General features: G+C 41.0%; 1 protein-coding gene across 2 annotated transcripts in view; it reads right to left on the bottom strand.

Moving 5' to 3' along the window:
* lmf1 (lipase maturation factor 1) overlaps positions 1-15,098 on the bottom strand; it is a 202,435-nt gene that overhangs the window by 131,605 nt on the left and 55,732 nt on the right. For both annotated transcript variants that reach the window (XM_007903504.2, XM_042341079.1), the window contains exon 3: positions 13,606-13,754. In XM_007903504.2, coding sequence (XP_007901695.2) covers positions 13,606-13,754 — 149 coding nt within the window. The remainder of the gene's footprint in view (positions 1-13,605; positions 13,755-15,098) is intronic.

Raw genomic sequence — 15,098 nt, 5'->3', positions numbered from 1 at the left:
CTATTTTTAATGACTAAATCGCCTTCTAACAAACGTATTATTGAACATGATTCCACAGAAGCGTATGTGATATATTTTATGTAACGTTGCCACAAATAGAGTTATCTTATAAAAGAGCCCTTCATAACTTGGTCCCTAAGGTAGTATTTCTGATAAAACAACAACAAGATTTCATTTATAGAGCGCCTTTCACGTTGTGAGGACATCCCAAGGCGCTGGACAGTTGGGTCAGGACCCGAGCGGGGGGAAATGGTCAGGGTGAGGGGAGGGAAGGGAGGGAGCGAGGAGGGGGAAATGGTCAGGGTGAGGGGAGGGAGGGTCGAGGAGGGGGTAGAGAGTCGAGAGGGGAGCTGAAGGCTCGGTCAAAGAGAAAGGTCTTGAGACCGGCCTTGAAGGAGGAAAGGGAGGAGGCGGCGAAGGCACTGGGGGATAGAGTTCCAGAGCCTCGGGGCTGAGAGGCTGAAGGCCCGGCCACCGATGGTAGGGCGGTTGGGGCGGGGGACGTGGAGCAGACCGGAGCCAGAGGAACGGAGGGTACGGGCAGGTAAGTAGGGGATAGTAGGTTGGAGAGGTAGGAGGGAACGAGGCCGTGAATGGCCTTGTAGGTGAGGATGAGGATCTTGAATTCGATCCTCTGGGGGATGGGGAGCCAGTGGAGGCGAGCGAGGGTGGGAGTGATGTGGTCGCGAAGCCTGGTGCGGGACAGTACACGAGCTGCAGAGTTCTGAATGACCTGCAGCTTGTGGAGGGAGGTGCCGGGAAGGCCGGCGAGGAGAGAGTTCCCATAGTCCAGCCTTGAGGTGACAAAGGCGTGGACCAGAGTTTCAGCAGCGTGAGGGGTGAGGTAGTGCCGTAGTCTGGCGATGTTCCGGAGGTGATGGAAGGCGGTGCCAGTTGTGGCGCGGATATGAGGAAGAAAGGACAGCTCAGGGTCGAACAGAACACCGAGGTTCCTGACTGGCTTTGAGAGGTGGAGAGTGCAGCCTTGGATGCTGATGGTGTCAGCGCCTGAGGTGCGGAGGCGCTGACGTGAGCCAATCAGGAGGGCCTCAGTTTTGCGCACGTTGAGCTGAAGAAAGTTGTCTCTCGTCCAGGACTCGATGTCGGACAGGCAGCTGTCAGGACATCGGTGGTCGTGGAGTTGAGGGTAGAGGAGGAAAGGTAGAGTTGGGTGTCATCCGCATACATGTGGAAGTTAACCCCATGTCTGCGGATGATGTCACCACAGGGGGAGCATATAGAGGGTGAAGAGGAGGGGACCGAGGACAGAGCCCTGAGGGACACCGCACGAGACAGTGTGGGGGCTGGAGGAAAAGCTGTTTGTAGAAACAAAATGAAGAGAGGTACGACCTAAACCACTCAAGGGCAGGGTCTTGAAGGTTGAGGTGGGAGGACAAGCGGTGGAGGAGGATAGCATGGTCGACCGTATCGAATGCGGCCGATAGGTCGAGGAGGACGAGGAGGCAGAGGGAGCCCTGGTCGCAGATGGTCAGGATGTCATTGGTGACCTTGACCAGGGCGGTTTCTGTGCTATGGGCAGCACGGAAACCCGACTGAAGGGGTTCGAATAATGAATGGGTGGAGAGGAAAGAGCGCAGCTGGGAGGCGACGACTCTTTCAAGGACCTTGGACAGGAAGGGGAGGTTGGAGATGGGCCGGTGGCTTGATAGCTGCGATGCATCAAGGGAGGGTTTTTTCAAAGTGGGAGTGATGGTGGCAGTTTTTAGGGGAATGGGAACAGAGTCAGAGGAGAGGGACAGGTTGATGTCTGTGAGAAGTGGGGCAAGGAGGTGGAGCTGGGAGATAAGGAATTGGGTGGGGAGTGGGGAAAGGGAATGAACACATGACACATCTTAAAGATAGTAACACGGATTTTCTATTTCTAGCTTTCAAAAGCTGTCTGCGGTATAATAACAAACTAACCAAAGATTCCACAAAATACATCAACCATAACAAACACAGAAAACAATAACAATAATAAATTGTTCACTCAATTTTTGTTTTTTTTGTTTGTGGAACACTGCTGTGCTGCCGCGTTTCGCCCGCAAAGTATACAGTCAATTCACTTTACAGTATTTTCTGTGAAGCGCTTTGAAATGTCTTGTGACGTGATAAGGTGCTATATCAAACGCAAGGATAATTATTATTATGAGAAACAGCATTGCCATATACTAGTATACTAATACAGTTACTGTATAACTGTGCTAAAGTACTGTACTACACTCTATATATATATTTCTCAGCCAAGAGATGAAGGGTTTTGAAACATCTCAACGACATGATAAGGCGCTATATCAAATGCAAGTATTATTATTATAATCTTCTTCCAGGCTTCTGTCAATGGTGTTCTGAATTTAGGGGCAAGAACAATTCTTACAAACCTTGTACTGGTTCCAAACAACCATTTTATTCACCAGACAAAAGGGTTCAAGCTTACACATTTCTGTATATCTCTGTTGTTGAATTTAGCTGAGATCTGACTGTGTACAACAACAACTTGCATTTATACAGCACTCCTCACCCAGGGTAGCATCTCAGAATGCTTGAATGGGAAAGTGTAGCATTCAAATGGGGGAAAAATCTGAAGAGCTGCCTTATTTATATTGGCAGGGACTTTTTTTTATATAAATATGCACATAAACATTGTGCATGTTAGACTACATAGTCATAGGGTGAGGAATGCAATTGGTATTCACCACTGTGCTGCACCCAAACTGATCCATGAAACCTATCCTATAATTATGTCTCTTACAGTTTTGCAGATACACAAATAGTCTTGTGTAGTTTACAGTGGCAAACAGCTCAGATTTCAGGACAAACCTAACCCCCTTTTGTCATTGTAAAATAGCACACAAGCCAAATCCAGATGAGCAGAAAGAAAAAAGGTAAAAATGCTAAACCACTCTCCAGGTTGTCTATTGATCCAATTACTGTTCAACTTAAAAAACAAGTGATTTCATTCTACGTGTAATCACATAGACAAAGCTATGAACATAATTTGTGTGTGTTTGTGTGGATATATTTTATTCTGTTATTTGCAATCAAAAGCGTATTAATCTGCTCCAACATTTCCTAAATTACATTGTTATACGAACCGTCCACACAGCAAAAGAGGAGCTATTCGCAACTTTTAAAAGCAATTTAATGTGCAATGAACAACTGTCAATGAAAGCAACATCAAATCATTCTTTTTTTATTTCCAGTGATCCATTAAAAAGTTACTGAGCCGTAAGTCAGAAAATTGAACCAGACAGCTCTTCATCTGCTCACCAAATGGAGAGGTTTAAAACAATATAGTGATAGAAGTGTGTTTTTTTTAAAAGGAGCATTATTTGTTTGCTAATTCTCGTTAATTCAATCAATGATTGTCTTACAGTGTTACACTGCCAGATGAGCTAGTGCTATGGCTTGTGATGTTTTTAAAATTCGCTGCCTCTTCCTCTCCCTTTGTCACTTACATCTACTTGGCAAATCTGAGATTTTTTTGTATCTATTAGCACTCTACTGTGTGCACTTCACTCCCAGCAAGAGTGATTATAGGGCTGAAGTCACCAACACTCTCAGGTGTTTAGTTCCATCTGCGGGTGCAGAGTTTATGTCATGCGACATACGTGAAAAAAGTTTGCATTATTTTTCCCTAAAGTAACAGAAACAAAGACCGGGAGCTAAACCTGTATATCAGGCGTGTCTGCTCTCAGCCTAACAAACAGGGCAAATGGTTAGTGAAGACAATTTCAGAGATGTCATTGTTCAGTGTTGTTCCTTCAATTTCTGAAAGATTTTCGTGTGCTATCTTTGATAAGATGCCACATTCATTCAAGCCTAAAATTCCATTCACAAAGTGAAAGTGATAAATAACAAAGCTAATACTTTATTTTATACTGAAACCTATTCTGCCAAATCAACTCAACTCAACTTTTTCCTGCGTGCACTTAATTGGGACATGCTTTATGTATTCGTTCTTATAGATCAGCTCTCTACTTCAAACCAGCCCTGGGAAACCTCTCATAAAGTGCACGTGTTACATCTCCTGCCAGGCTTAGCGTGGTATTCAGAGCTGCTTTCTAACAGGTGCATTCCCATTTCCAAAAGAAACCTCATTTCATGCATTAAACTAACTTTATCATGCTTGTCAGGCACATTATCCTCGCACAGAAGGAATCTTACAACTGTCTGTGTGTCATGTTCATGACCAGTGACATTAACACCCCAATCAATCACAGCTCTTTCGTCTTTCACAGATGAACTGCTTAACCGTTCAACACGGACCTTTCTTGCCTCAAATAGCTTACAGTTTTCTGAAATACATCCCAAGCAGTCCATTTTCTAATGGACAATACTGTGTCCCCTGCATTTCAAAACAGTTGTAAATTAATTCTAAGTTGCCCACTTCATAGTGCTTGTCTCAAGGCTGATATCATGGCAAAGGCCAACACTCCAGCCCATTAAAAGTAGATAGACATCGCAATGAGTAAACAGGTTTTACCCACAACTAAAGGCCTCAAATCAAGATCAGTGTTAGAACATGCAAATATATGGCTGACTTCTCAACTGCACACCATAGAAAGGTTCAATCTTCTAACAAAAGAAAGAAGAAAATAAGGATTGATGCTGTGACACAAGTCCACTAGCACATTTTGTAAACACTTTATCCTGTTATATTTAGGATGCTACTAGGGATGGAGCACTAATAATCAGCCATTAGCCGCCTAACAACCAGGAAGCGGGAACTTCTTTTTCTGTGTAGCTGTTATAACATGGCATTGAGTTTGAGAGCGTATCAAAGCAGAGTCGCACTGTTTTCTACCTTGCTTTATAAGCAACGAGAGAAGGCGAAATCTGTATATAACAGTATGTATAAATTAAAACGTAAAAATCATGCAGAATGTGAACACATACACTAGAGAAAGTTGTGTTTTTAAACGATGAGTGCCAAAACACTGTGGTCTACTGCCAGAGAAATGTTACAATGAAGGGAAATAGAAGTGAAAATAGGAGAGTTTTGTAAATTACAATAAACATGCTATGATAGGAGACTGAACATACTGCAGGCAGGAATTTCCTTGGCCCAAACCCCAATGATCATAAAGCAGAAACATCTCACATAAAAGACAGGCACAGCATGTAACAGGTGCTAGATACACTCCCAGACGTGAAGGTACTCACGTAGTAGCAAGAAAGAATAACACATTTGTTTGGGAGGGAAAGAGTCAATAAAATTTGGGCAATCCCTAGTTTTATGTATTGTATATTCAGATTTTCTATTAATTACACAAAATGTTACTTGAAGATGTCCACAGACACCGATTCCTGTTTCAAAAAAAAAACAATATGTCTATTTTTCCCCCATTATTATATGCCTGTGTTCCTGGACCCCAGTCTCCTCAAGTTGGGGTGGGTTTCAAAGGTACTGGTTGCCTTCCGGTACTTATTCAGTTCCCTGGGACGTCTTTCCGACATGAAGGGCGCTATACAAGTGTAATTTGTTGTTGTTGTTATTCTCCCAATCTGCCATTATTCATCTGCGAGCCTTGGCAGTGAGCATTGGCAGCCTTGAGCCTGACCTCTCCTCACCCGGCTTGCCACATATGTGCACAACCACTAGAGGGTGGTGTAGAGGAGCTGGAACCCTGACTGATTTTCTCCTCCCTGACTATGGAAGGCCAACAACAACAACAACAAGATTACATTTGTATAGGGCCTTTTATGTTGGGAGGACGCCCCAAGGAGCTGGAGGTCAATTTAGCCTCCCTATACAGCCCCCGCCAAGACCAGTCCAGCAACCAACCAACCAAACAGCTTCTGGATCATAACCTGCCGCTCAATCCCCTAAATGTGCTGTATAATTGAAAGATACTCCATCCCATCCCATCTGTACTACATATTCCATTTCCTGCATTTGTTTTACCAACAGTGCACATCACAATGGATATCAATGGTTGGCTAGTCCTTACAAATCATGTCACCTGTTTTGAATTGAAATGTCATAAGAGTTACCAGATCTACTACACTACGTGCAAGGAAACAGCATGGGCTGTATATATTGTACAGTGATATATAGAAGAGATTATTTTCCAGTGATATAGTGGTAAAACCGTTAATATATCATTCGGTAATCTATCACAATACAAGACATCAGAATGTACATGACATCCTGCCTCAAGTCATGCCAACTGAATCCATATTTACAGATAGAGCAATGTATATCATAAACAGTCAACTGCAAACAGAACTGAACCGGCTAACAACAGATCTGACAGGATCATCGGCAATAAGAAATACTACAATAACCCAACCTTTGTACAATTTAAAATAAGTCACACTGGACTGAGATCCAGACTGTAACATATCTTGGCACTGAGATTATATTCACAAACCTATGCGAGTTTCTCTCTGTGATTCACAATGTCATCTGAACCTCTCCATTGGGTTTCACCCTCGTAGCACATTCCAACCCAACTATTATCCTATACAAACATCCTCTTTCCTTTCTTCGAGGCAAATATCCATTTTTTTATTTTAACCTGAAAACCAAATATAGCTGTCAATCAAAGGTTGCTTTAATTAAAAATGAATAAATTCACGGTCGGATATCTCCGAGTGCTTCAGGTATACGTCTCTCGGGAGAGTTTTGCTAAACAACTGGAAACATTTCACAGTAAGGTTTATATTTCTTAAGTCAGTGACAGGCAAAACATCTGCAACCTATGTCTTGTTCAGCCAATTGATGTCTGAGAAATAATTCCATCCAAATGCAGGTCACAAATACCTAATGCTCTAATCCTCTTCTGTTTCAGCATTATTTAGCTGGGAGATTCAGCTAAATTGGCCGACATTTCCTTCATCTTACAGCTGCCAAGTTTAACAATGCCAGGCTACTGTTTATTTGCAAAATACAGTCCTCAAGTATCTCTTCTCAGTGAACCAGGATAGTGTGACTGCGGTAAACAAAGCTAATCTTATTTTTAACATGTTGATGCTTTTTGCATTGCCCGCTCCACATCAACACCAGTGTTTTATTTTCAAAGTTAGCACAATCTCAGGTGATGCTCAAAAAAATGATAAAAGGGGTATCAAATATACTGACAACTGTTGAAAATTAAGTTCACTGGAAAGTAAAATGGTTAAAGTGCAGGAATGAGACATTTCAATCCAGTATCGTTAGTTGAGGTCATTATGTTGCCTGCTGAGAACCTGCAGACAGGATTGACTTTGCAAAGCACAGCATGAAACACATATTATTAATAATAATAATCCATTCATTTCATATAGCGCCTTATCCTGCAAAGAACCTCTTTGCAAATTTTACCAGTTTTTTTTATTTATACAAGTAAATGAGGAAACCATAAAACAAAATGCACCACGAGCAAGACAAGTGTGAACGGATGACTACCTGCTAGTTGACAAATAATACTAATCCTTGCATTTGATATAGCTCCTTATCATGTCATCAAAACATCACAAAGTGCTTCACAGGATTTACTGTACAGTGCAGTGACTCTGTATTAGCAGGCGAAAACACCTTTGGTTCAGGGAAATACATTGATTGAGTATTATGCATACGCCAGATTTCTATCTAAAGCAGATTTCTAAGCAAACTGGAACTATATCAATGCTATGTCAAGTCCAGGACTCTAAAAGCTACTTGTGACATATGTATTTGCTACAATTTGTCATTTCTCGATCAGTTCTCTAATGAGACAAAGCTGGAGACGACATGCTGTCGAGACTCCAGTAAGGTTTATATTTCTTACGTCAGTGACAGGCAAAAAATCTGCAACCTATGTCTTGTTCAGCCACTCTTCTTCATGGTGCTCAAAGGTGGCCTGGAAAAGCACTCCATTAGATTTTCAATCTCTTCACAGGTCTTCAGCAATGGCTGATGCTCATAGCAGCACTATGAAATAAGCAACCCTTATAAGCGTGGGAGATCAAAATCAAACATGCATTCTATTGCTGTGGTGCCATGCTGTCACATTAGTGTGCCTTGTCGAGAAACCAACTTGACTTTTTCTTACTGTGAGGGAGGGCGGGAGATCATAGAATCATAGAAATTTACAGCACAGAAGGAGGCTATTCAGGCCATTGAGACAGCACCAATTCTCGGAGCAAGGTTTGCAGTCAATCCCACTGTCTTGCCTCATCCCCACAACCATACAAGCCTCTAACCTTCATACATCTGTCTCCTTCCGTTTTGAAACCCACAAAGAACTCTGGCTGTCTCTACTACCTGACATGGCAGGGCGTCCTCTCACGCATGGTGATGAGTTTCGACATGTGTTAGACACCCGAAAACAGAAATAAATCGTCCAATGATTACAACATATATAAGTGTGTGTGCCGTCACCTCCATTGGCTCTTGCACACAATCCTAAGAAAAGGAGTAGGCCATTCAGCCCATCAAGCCTGCTCCACCATTCTATTAGATCATGGGTCATCTGTGCTTCAACAAGAGTCAACCTTTCCCGATCAGCTGCTTCATCTCCTCCACAGTAGGGAGAGAGAAGGCCCAGGTTCCCCCAGCTTGCCTTCCAAACTTCATAGCTTGAGAGAAAGTATCAAAGCAAAATTCCTGCTGGAAAGTGTGTGTGTACGGACATCCAACTCAGCTGAGATGTCTCAAGCAGTCGACTAGCTTGCCGGTGTCAAAGATGACGACTTGGCCTGAGATAGTGCAGGTCATGCAAATTTACGCTCGCATGGAGTAAAAGGAGTCAAATGCCTTTCAGGGGAAATCTGGGGGAAAACAACTGATGAGACGAAACGACTACACAGTAAAACTGGAAACTTGGTTCCATTATGTGGGAGATACTGTATATGTAATCTCGCTGAGATTCTGTCGCAACGAGGGGTAAGAAGTCTGAAGCGTAGATTCATAGATATTTGCAGAAAAAGGAAATAAATCAGCAGAACCATTGTAATCATAGTTGAAATTACTCTTCTCCCGAGAGGACCTAAAGAGATTTATTTTACCAGTTGCTTTATTTTGCAATACTGTATGTTATTATGTTGTTTTTTCCTCTCTGAGGTAGCACAAACCCTGAATACATATTTTCTGTTTGAACAAAACCCTATCATTCCATTCCTTCACAACACTGAACTCTTCCTTCCAAAGATCCTCCAAGCAGGTTTTAAACTAAGCACTCAAAATAACCTGCTCTTAAAACTTAAAGAGCATGTTATTCTTAAGTGAAAATCAGGGTCCCCCTTGCCCAGAGCAGTTTATATAACACAGTCACTTTCTACAGTGTCAGTGCTCAGCAATTTCTCAGTTTAATCCGTAATTACTGCTGATGAATCGCAGAATTTAAGAGGGACGGTGTTAAAGGGGTTTAAAAGGGGAGCTATAGGCGTATAGTATACGGTTATTAGGGCAAATTACAATGGGTGTAGGTAGGAAATCATTATGTTTTTTTTTAAATCGTATGCATTTAGTTGAATTATACAATTTCTAATTCAGTCCTCGAATGTAAACTATTGCAGCCTGGCTGTGTTCTCGAAATCAGCTTTCAAAATGACAGCCATCTGCTCTGTTTCAGATTTTACTATATTGGTCACCCCCACTGACGTTAATGTCCCAGGTCTCATTAAACAGATGGATGACACTTCATTTCGACATCTTAAACTGATTTAAGATATTTGTACATTACTGGTAGTCTTGGCCGCTGGCGACAGAAAATAACCACTCGTCCCTGCGAGTCAGAATGCTCTTGGCTTATGTGGGTTAGAAAGGATTGGAATGTAGCAACTAGGGCCATATGCAAAAACAATTTTGCAAGAAAGTTCTTTCAAGTAAGTGGCATTTCTCAAGGCATCTCAAGAGCTTGCACAGAGTCATCGCTTGAACTTTACTCCCAGCCTCTAATCCTCTTCAGTATGCCTTGAACAGTCATGTGGATTATGTCCAGCAGGTTATTGAGAGCAAAGCTGAATCCAAGTCACATTAACAAGTCCTACCCATAACAAGTAACCTTTTGACTACTAATTTTGGAGGACAATATAATAATCCTAGCATTTGATATAGAGCCTTATCACGTCTTCGAGACGTCTCAAAGCGCTTCACAGGATATTCTGTAAAGTGAATTGACTGTATGCTTTGTGGGCAAAACGCAAATATAAATATCACAGAATTTGAGAGCAGGATTTAAGTCTGCTTACTTTGCAATTTATTCATTGGGAATATGCACACTTAAGAACAAGGCTATATATTTTGCTAGATCTCTGTTTTGCTGAAGAATGTTTTTTTATTGTTAGTCAAACTACTAATTTGCTAGTGCAAGAGTCAATGCAGATGTTAGAGCTTGTGGTGTTTGCTCTGATCAAATTAACTATACTTAAGGCAAACTGTTGTCTCCTTCCTGCATATTTTAAACCATGAGTAAGGAAATTGTTGATGAGTTGATCATGTCTAAGCTACAAATTTAAGTGAGACCTTCAGTATTGGCAAGTAGAGAACTTTTTCGCTTTGGAAGTCACAGACTAAATGCACAATTTACTTTAACTGAAGGTAATAACAAAAACTTCACAGAATCCAGTACTTCACTCACTGTGCTGAAATACAAGTTACACAGTCCATAAAAATGCATATGATAAACATATGAAAGCACTTTAATTTTATGAGGAAAAACAGTATCCGTCAGTAAGTTAGTCGCTGACACAACCGGTTCAAACATTGGTTTAATCAATGAAGGGGAAGGATTTTAGTCTTGGTCATGTTTGACCACATGATTCAGAAACAAACTGATGCCCAATCCCAGAGTCATGAAGAATAGATGTGTAGAATAGATTACAATGCTGAAAGAATTCTACTTTGCAGACACCTAATGTTGATCAGCATTAGCTACTTTCAACATTGTATCACAGCCAGAGTCAAATATTTTATTGAGTCAAATATAAATAATAAGTCATTTATTTTGGTGCGGTACTTTTCACGTCAGAAGGACATCTCAAAGGATTTATTGAAAAAAAGACGTTGAGTACCTTATATGCAAACGCACCTACCAACTTGCGCACAGCAATGTCTCACAAATAAGTGAATGACCAATTTTATCTGAGGGGCTGTTGGCCAGGCCACCAGGAAAAACTCCTTTGTCTTTTCGAATAGCATGGGATCTTTAACGTCCACTTGAACAGGCCAAAGGGATCACAGTTTAACATCTAATCTGTAGCACTGCGCCTCCAACCAATGAGAATTAGGTAAAGCAGCCCATCTTTCTGCATAGGACCAGAACTTGTCAATCACTGGAGAAAAGGTTGCCAAAAAGCCATAAGTTTCTTGAGACATCAGCCTCATTGTAGCTATGGCTCCACTAATACAGCGCACAAATAGGTACACTTACACTCTGGCAGTATGGAGATCACATGCAGTTCAGATCAGGATAATCCAAACTGCATGCAGTCTCCTGAGGTTTACACTTTACAGCCACTCAGATTTATGCACTAGGTCTGTATTAAATTAGGAGCTTAATGCATCCACTGAGTTTTTCTTCCTGCATTAAGTTAAAGGAGATTTACATCAGATGCTTGTAGCTGCAAACTGTGATTGTCCCACTTTACAGTTGAGATCGATTCCAATGACAAGAAGTGAAAGGTTTTACTCGAGCTCTGATCAAAAGCAAATAACTCAACATTACTTAGACTTGATCATTTACTGCAAATCAGCTGCAATTGAACATTTGTTGTGAATTAGCAGCTGTTGAGTAAACGTGACTCGAGATTACTGGCTTCTACGCTATTCGTTCTTTGAACTTTGATCTTTCAAATAGTAAGTGAACAGGTTTTCTCAGACAATTGGAAGAAGCTTTAGTTTATCCCCATTAATTTCATACAGTTAGTCCACGGAGGTGTGCACTCATCACGTATAACCCTCTGCTTCCTGCTCACTTTAAGATAATTTATTTTCAATGCTTTTTCATTTTGGCGTCTTTGTCTAACTGCACTGGCATTCCCAAAGGTCCATGATGGATGGGGTGTCTTGGCATCACTGTTCAAAGAACAAAGACTATTATGGTAAGTAATCCTGCTTACTTCTTCAATTGATGTCTCCTCCACATACCTCTCCCTGACCAAAGTTTTAACTCAGGTGGAGGTAAAAATAACAGAGGCTTTCTCTCTCTGGAGCTTGTTATATTATTAGATTATGACTTTGTTATTGAAATGGACAGTTTCTTTGCTACAGATTTCTCTACCGATGTCTCTTCATGCCATCATCAACTAAGAAGACATATCATACTAATAAAAGAGATATACCTCGTGACATTTCTCTTGATCCTTGGATCTGACTCACTTTTCCTCTGAAATATTACTTACAACCTCTGTAAGATTCTGCTCTGATCCTATGTTCATTCAGAAACCATATGTTGACCATTTCAATTTAGGCTTGAAATTGTAGCTATAGATATTCACTCGAGGATTGTCCCTTTTGTCCAACATTGGTGTCATTTTGCTTAGCTGCTCCAACGTTAAATTTACTTTGAAACAGACCTGCCCATTTCTGGAATTACGAATGAGTTATCATTTTTTTTAAAAATTCTCACCAAACATCTTTTCCAGTTGAAGTAACTGTCAATTGGTATGTTAGCAACTCTTGTTTCCCTAATTAATATAGTAATATAATAATGGTAATCCTTACATTTGATATAGCGGCTTATCACGTCTTGGAGACTATTCTTAATATTAATATTATAAAAGATGAACTATTCTTTTGTGGATAGTTTAGTTGATAAGGTGGCTCTCAATTCGAATTCCAAACTCCTTCCCAAGTTGGGGGGGGGGGTGGGGTCTGGCTTCCAATGAAGCAATCCATCTGTAATTTCACTATATCTATACCATCATAAATCACATTTTGGGAAAATAACACTCCTTGGATTGATTTGTTTCTCGGTCGATCTGTAAAGCTTCACCCTGCTGCACAAACCTTTCTGTTTGATACCAAGACAGGCCATAAATAATCATTTCCATTGCAAAGAGCCCCTGAGAAAATGGCTGAACGTGATACCATTTGTTATTAACTGGATTCATCTTGCCTTATTCCCCATTAAGCAACATACCATCTCCCTTGCTTGCTTTTGACCCGAGATGGGGGTTGGGATCAGGAGGCGTGGAGAGCAGGGAGGATAGACTGTGAAGACTGAGCTGAGAGGAGAGTTGGTAGAGGAGATCGATAGTGTAGAAGGCAACAAAAATAACTCATTTGATAGTAGTACACTCAGTCACAGCACACTGAGGACCTCTGACTGTTCTTATTGCTCTCCCAAATGACAAAGATGGTAAAAGACGAGGTGAAAAATGAAAGAATGCAATCATAAACGTTGCATTTAACAAGGATTTCAGCATTGATCACTGAATGTGATAGATGCTTTACTGAGGTGTAAACGTAACTCAGTCAAATCTTTGCACTTTATCTTCACTTTGATGACAGAGAAATACACTCACAGCAAGATGTAGCATCTTATTTTTCCTCTGAAGATGGGCAACTTGTTTACAGCACTTTTGTTTCCTCCTTTAAATTGTATGTCTCTAAATACGTTGTATACTCCTAATTAATTCCGTAGAACTGAAGATTACAGCACTATCCAAATGCTACAAATGATTAAATGCTCTTACCGCTCCAAGCATTATGCGGAAAATAAGCCATCGGAAAGCCCAGATGACAATCTTGGATGGTGGAGTATGGCGTGGGATGGCACGAAGGGTGAGAACTGGACACAGGAAGATAGCAAGGAACCCAGTTTCCAGCAGCTGAGACTCCCAACCTGTGGGGATGAAGGAAAAGAACACATCAGCATTAAGAAAGATGTGGATGACAATAATAGTAATAATCGTTGCATTTGAGATAGCATCTTATCATGTCTTTGAGACATCTCAAAGCACTTCAGAGTATACTGTAAAGTGAATTGACTGTATATTTTGTGGGCAAAACACGGTAACCAATTGCTCACAGCAGTGTCCCACAAACAGTTGTGAACTGAGTGACCAAGCCATTATTATTTTTTATCTTTTTACTCGAGGATTAACTAGCTTTGATAATATGTACCGTAAGTCACACTAATACAATACCCTTATTGAAGATGCAACTAGTTACAAGTTGATCTGTTAGTAAGACTGCATATAGGTTTTTATTGGAATTAACTTTTATTAATTAACAATTGGGTGCCACATTTTGCCCACAAAACATAGTCAATTTACTTTACAGTGTATTCTGTGAAGCGCTTTGAGCCGTCTCGAAGATGTGCTAAAGTGCTATATGAAATGCAAGTATTATTATTTATTATTCACATAAAATACTAGGCAAAGACATTAACTGTCAGGACTGAAAAAGTCCCTTCACCAGGTGTAATTTTGGCATCAGCCATGCCTTCGCTAGATAAAATGCAACAGTAACAAATAAACTCAAAGTGGATGTTCTAAAGCAAGTTTTGCTTCACCACTTATGTCCCCAATAAAACTTTCAATTTGAACCTAATGCACCGCTGATTTATTTTTCCTGGACTAATATTAAAACCATGTTGATCCTTTGTACTGTTCACAAACGTAATTGTGTTTACAACCCACGCAAGGTTTACAGTTGCTTTTGACCAATATCCCAGATTTTTACTGCTGCACTTCTGTCGTAAATGGATATTGTAAGAAATATCTTAAAAGTGATCAGTTAAACGCAGCACAAATCTCTAAATAAAGCACAGCTCAAAGACTGCACCAGATTGTGGGAGGATAATCACATCTGACTGTTAACTTTAAACCCACTTATAGTTCAAACTTTATACATTTATTGAGTAATACATAAGTTGAAGGAAAACTCCTTTTTGAAATAACCACAGAATATCCTTTATTTCCACACATTGTTCAACAACAACTTGCATTTATATAGCGCCCTCCACGCAGGGTTGCGTCTCACAGCCTGACTCCGAGCCAGGGTGGGGTGGTGGGGGAGGTGGCCGTAAGCACGATCGAAGAGGAAAGGTTTCAGGAGGGATTTGAAAAAGGGGAGAGAGGGTGCAAGGCGGAAGGATTAATGGAGATTGTTCCAGAGTTTCAGGGCGTAGTGGCTGAAAGCGCAACCTCCGATGGCAGGAAGGAGGGTGCGAGGGACGAGCAGG

The sequence above is a fragment of the Callorhinchus milii genome, unplaced genomic scaffold (assembly GCF_018977255.1).
Source record: "Callorhinchus milii isolate IMCB2004 unplaced genomic scaffold, IMCB_Cmil_1.0 Scaffold16, whole genome shotgun sequence".
NCBI classification, from domain to species: Eukaryota; Metazoa; Chordata; class Chondrichthyes; order Chimaeriformes; family Callorhinchidae; genus Callorhinchus; species Callorhinchus milii.
Note: the sequence above shows the minus strand (reverse complement) of the source record. Positions and strands in the feature narration are given on the sequence as shown.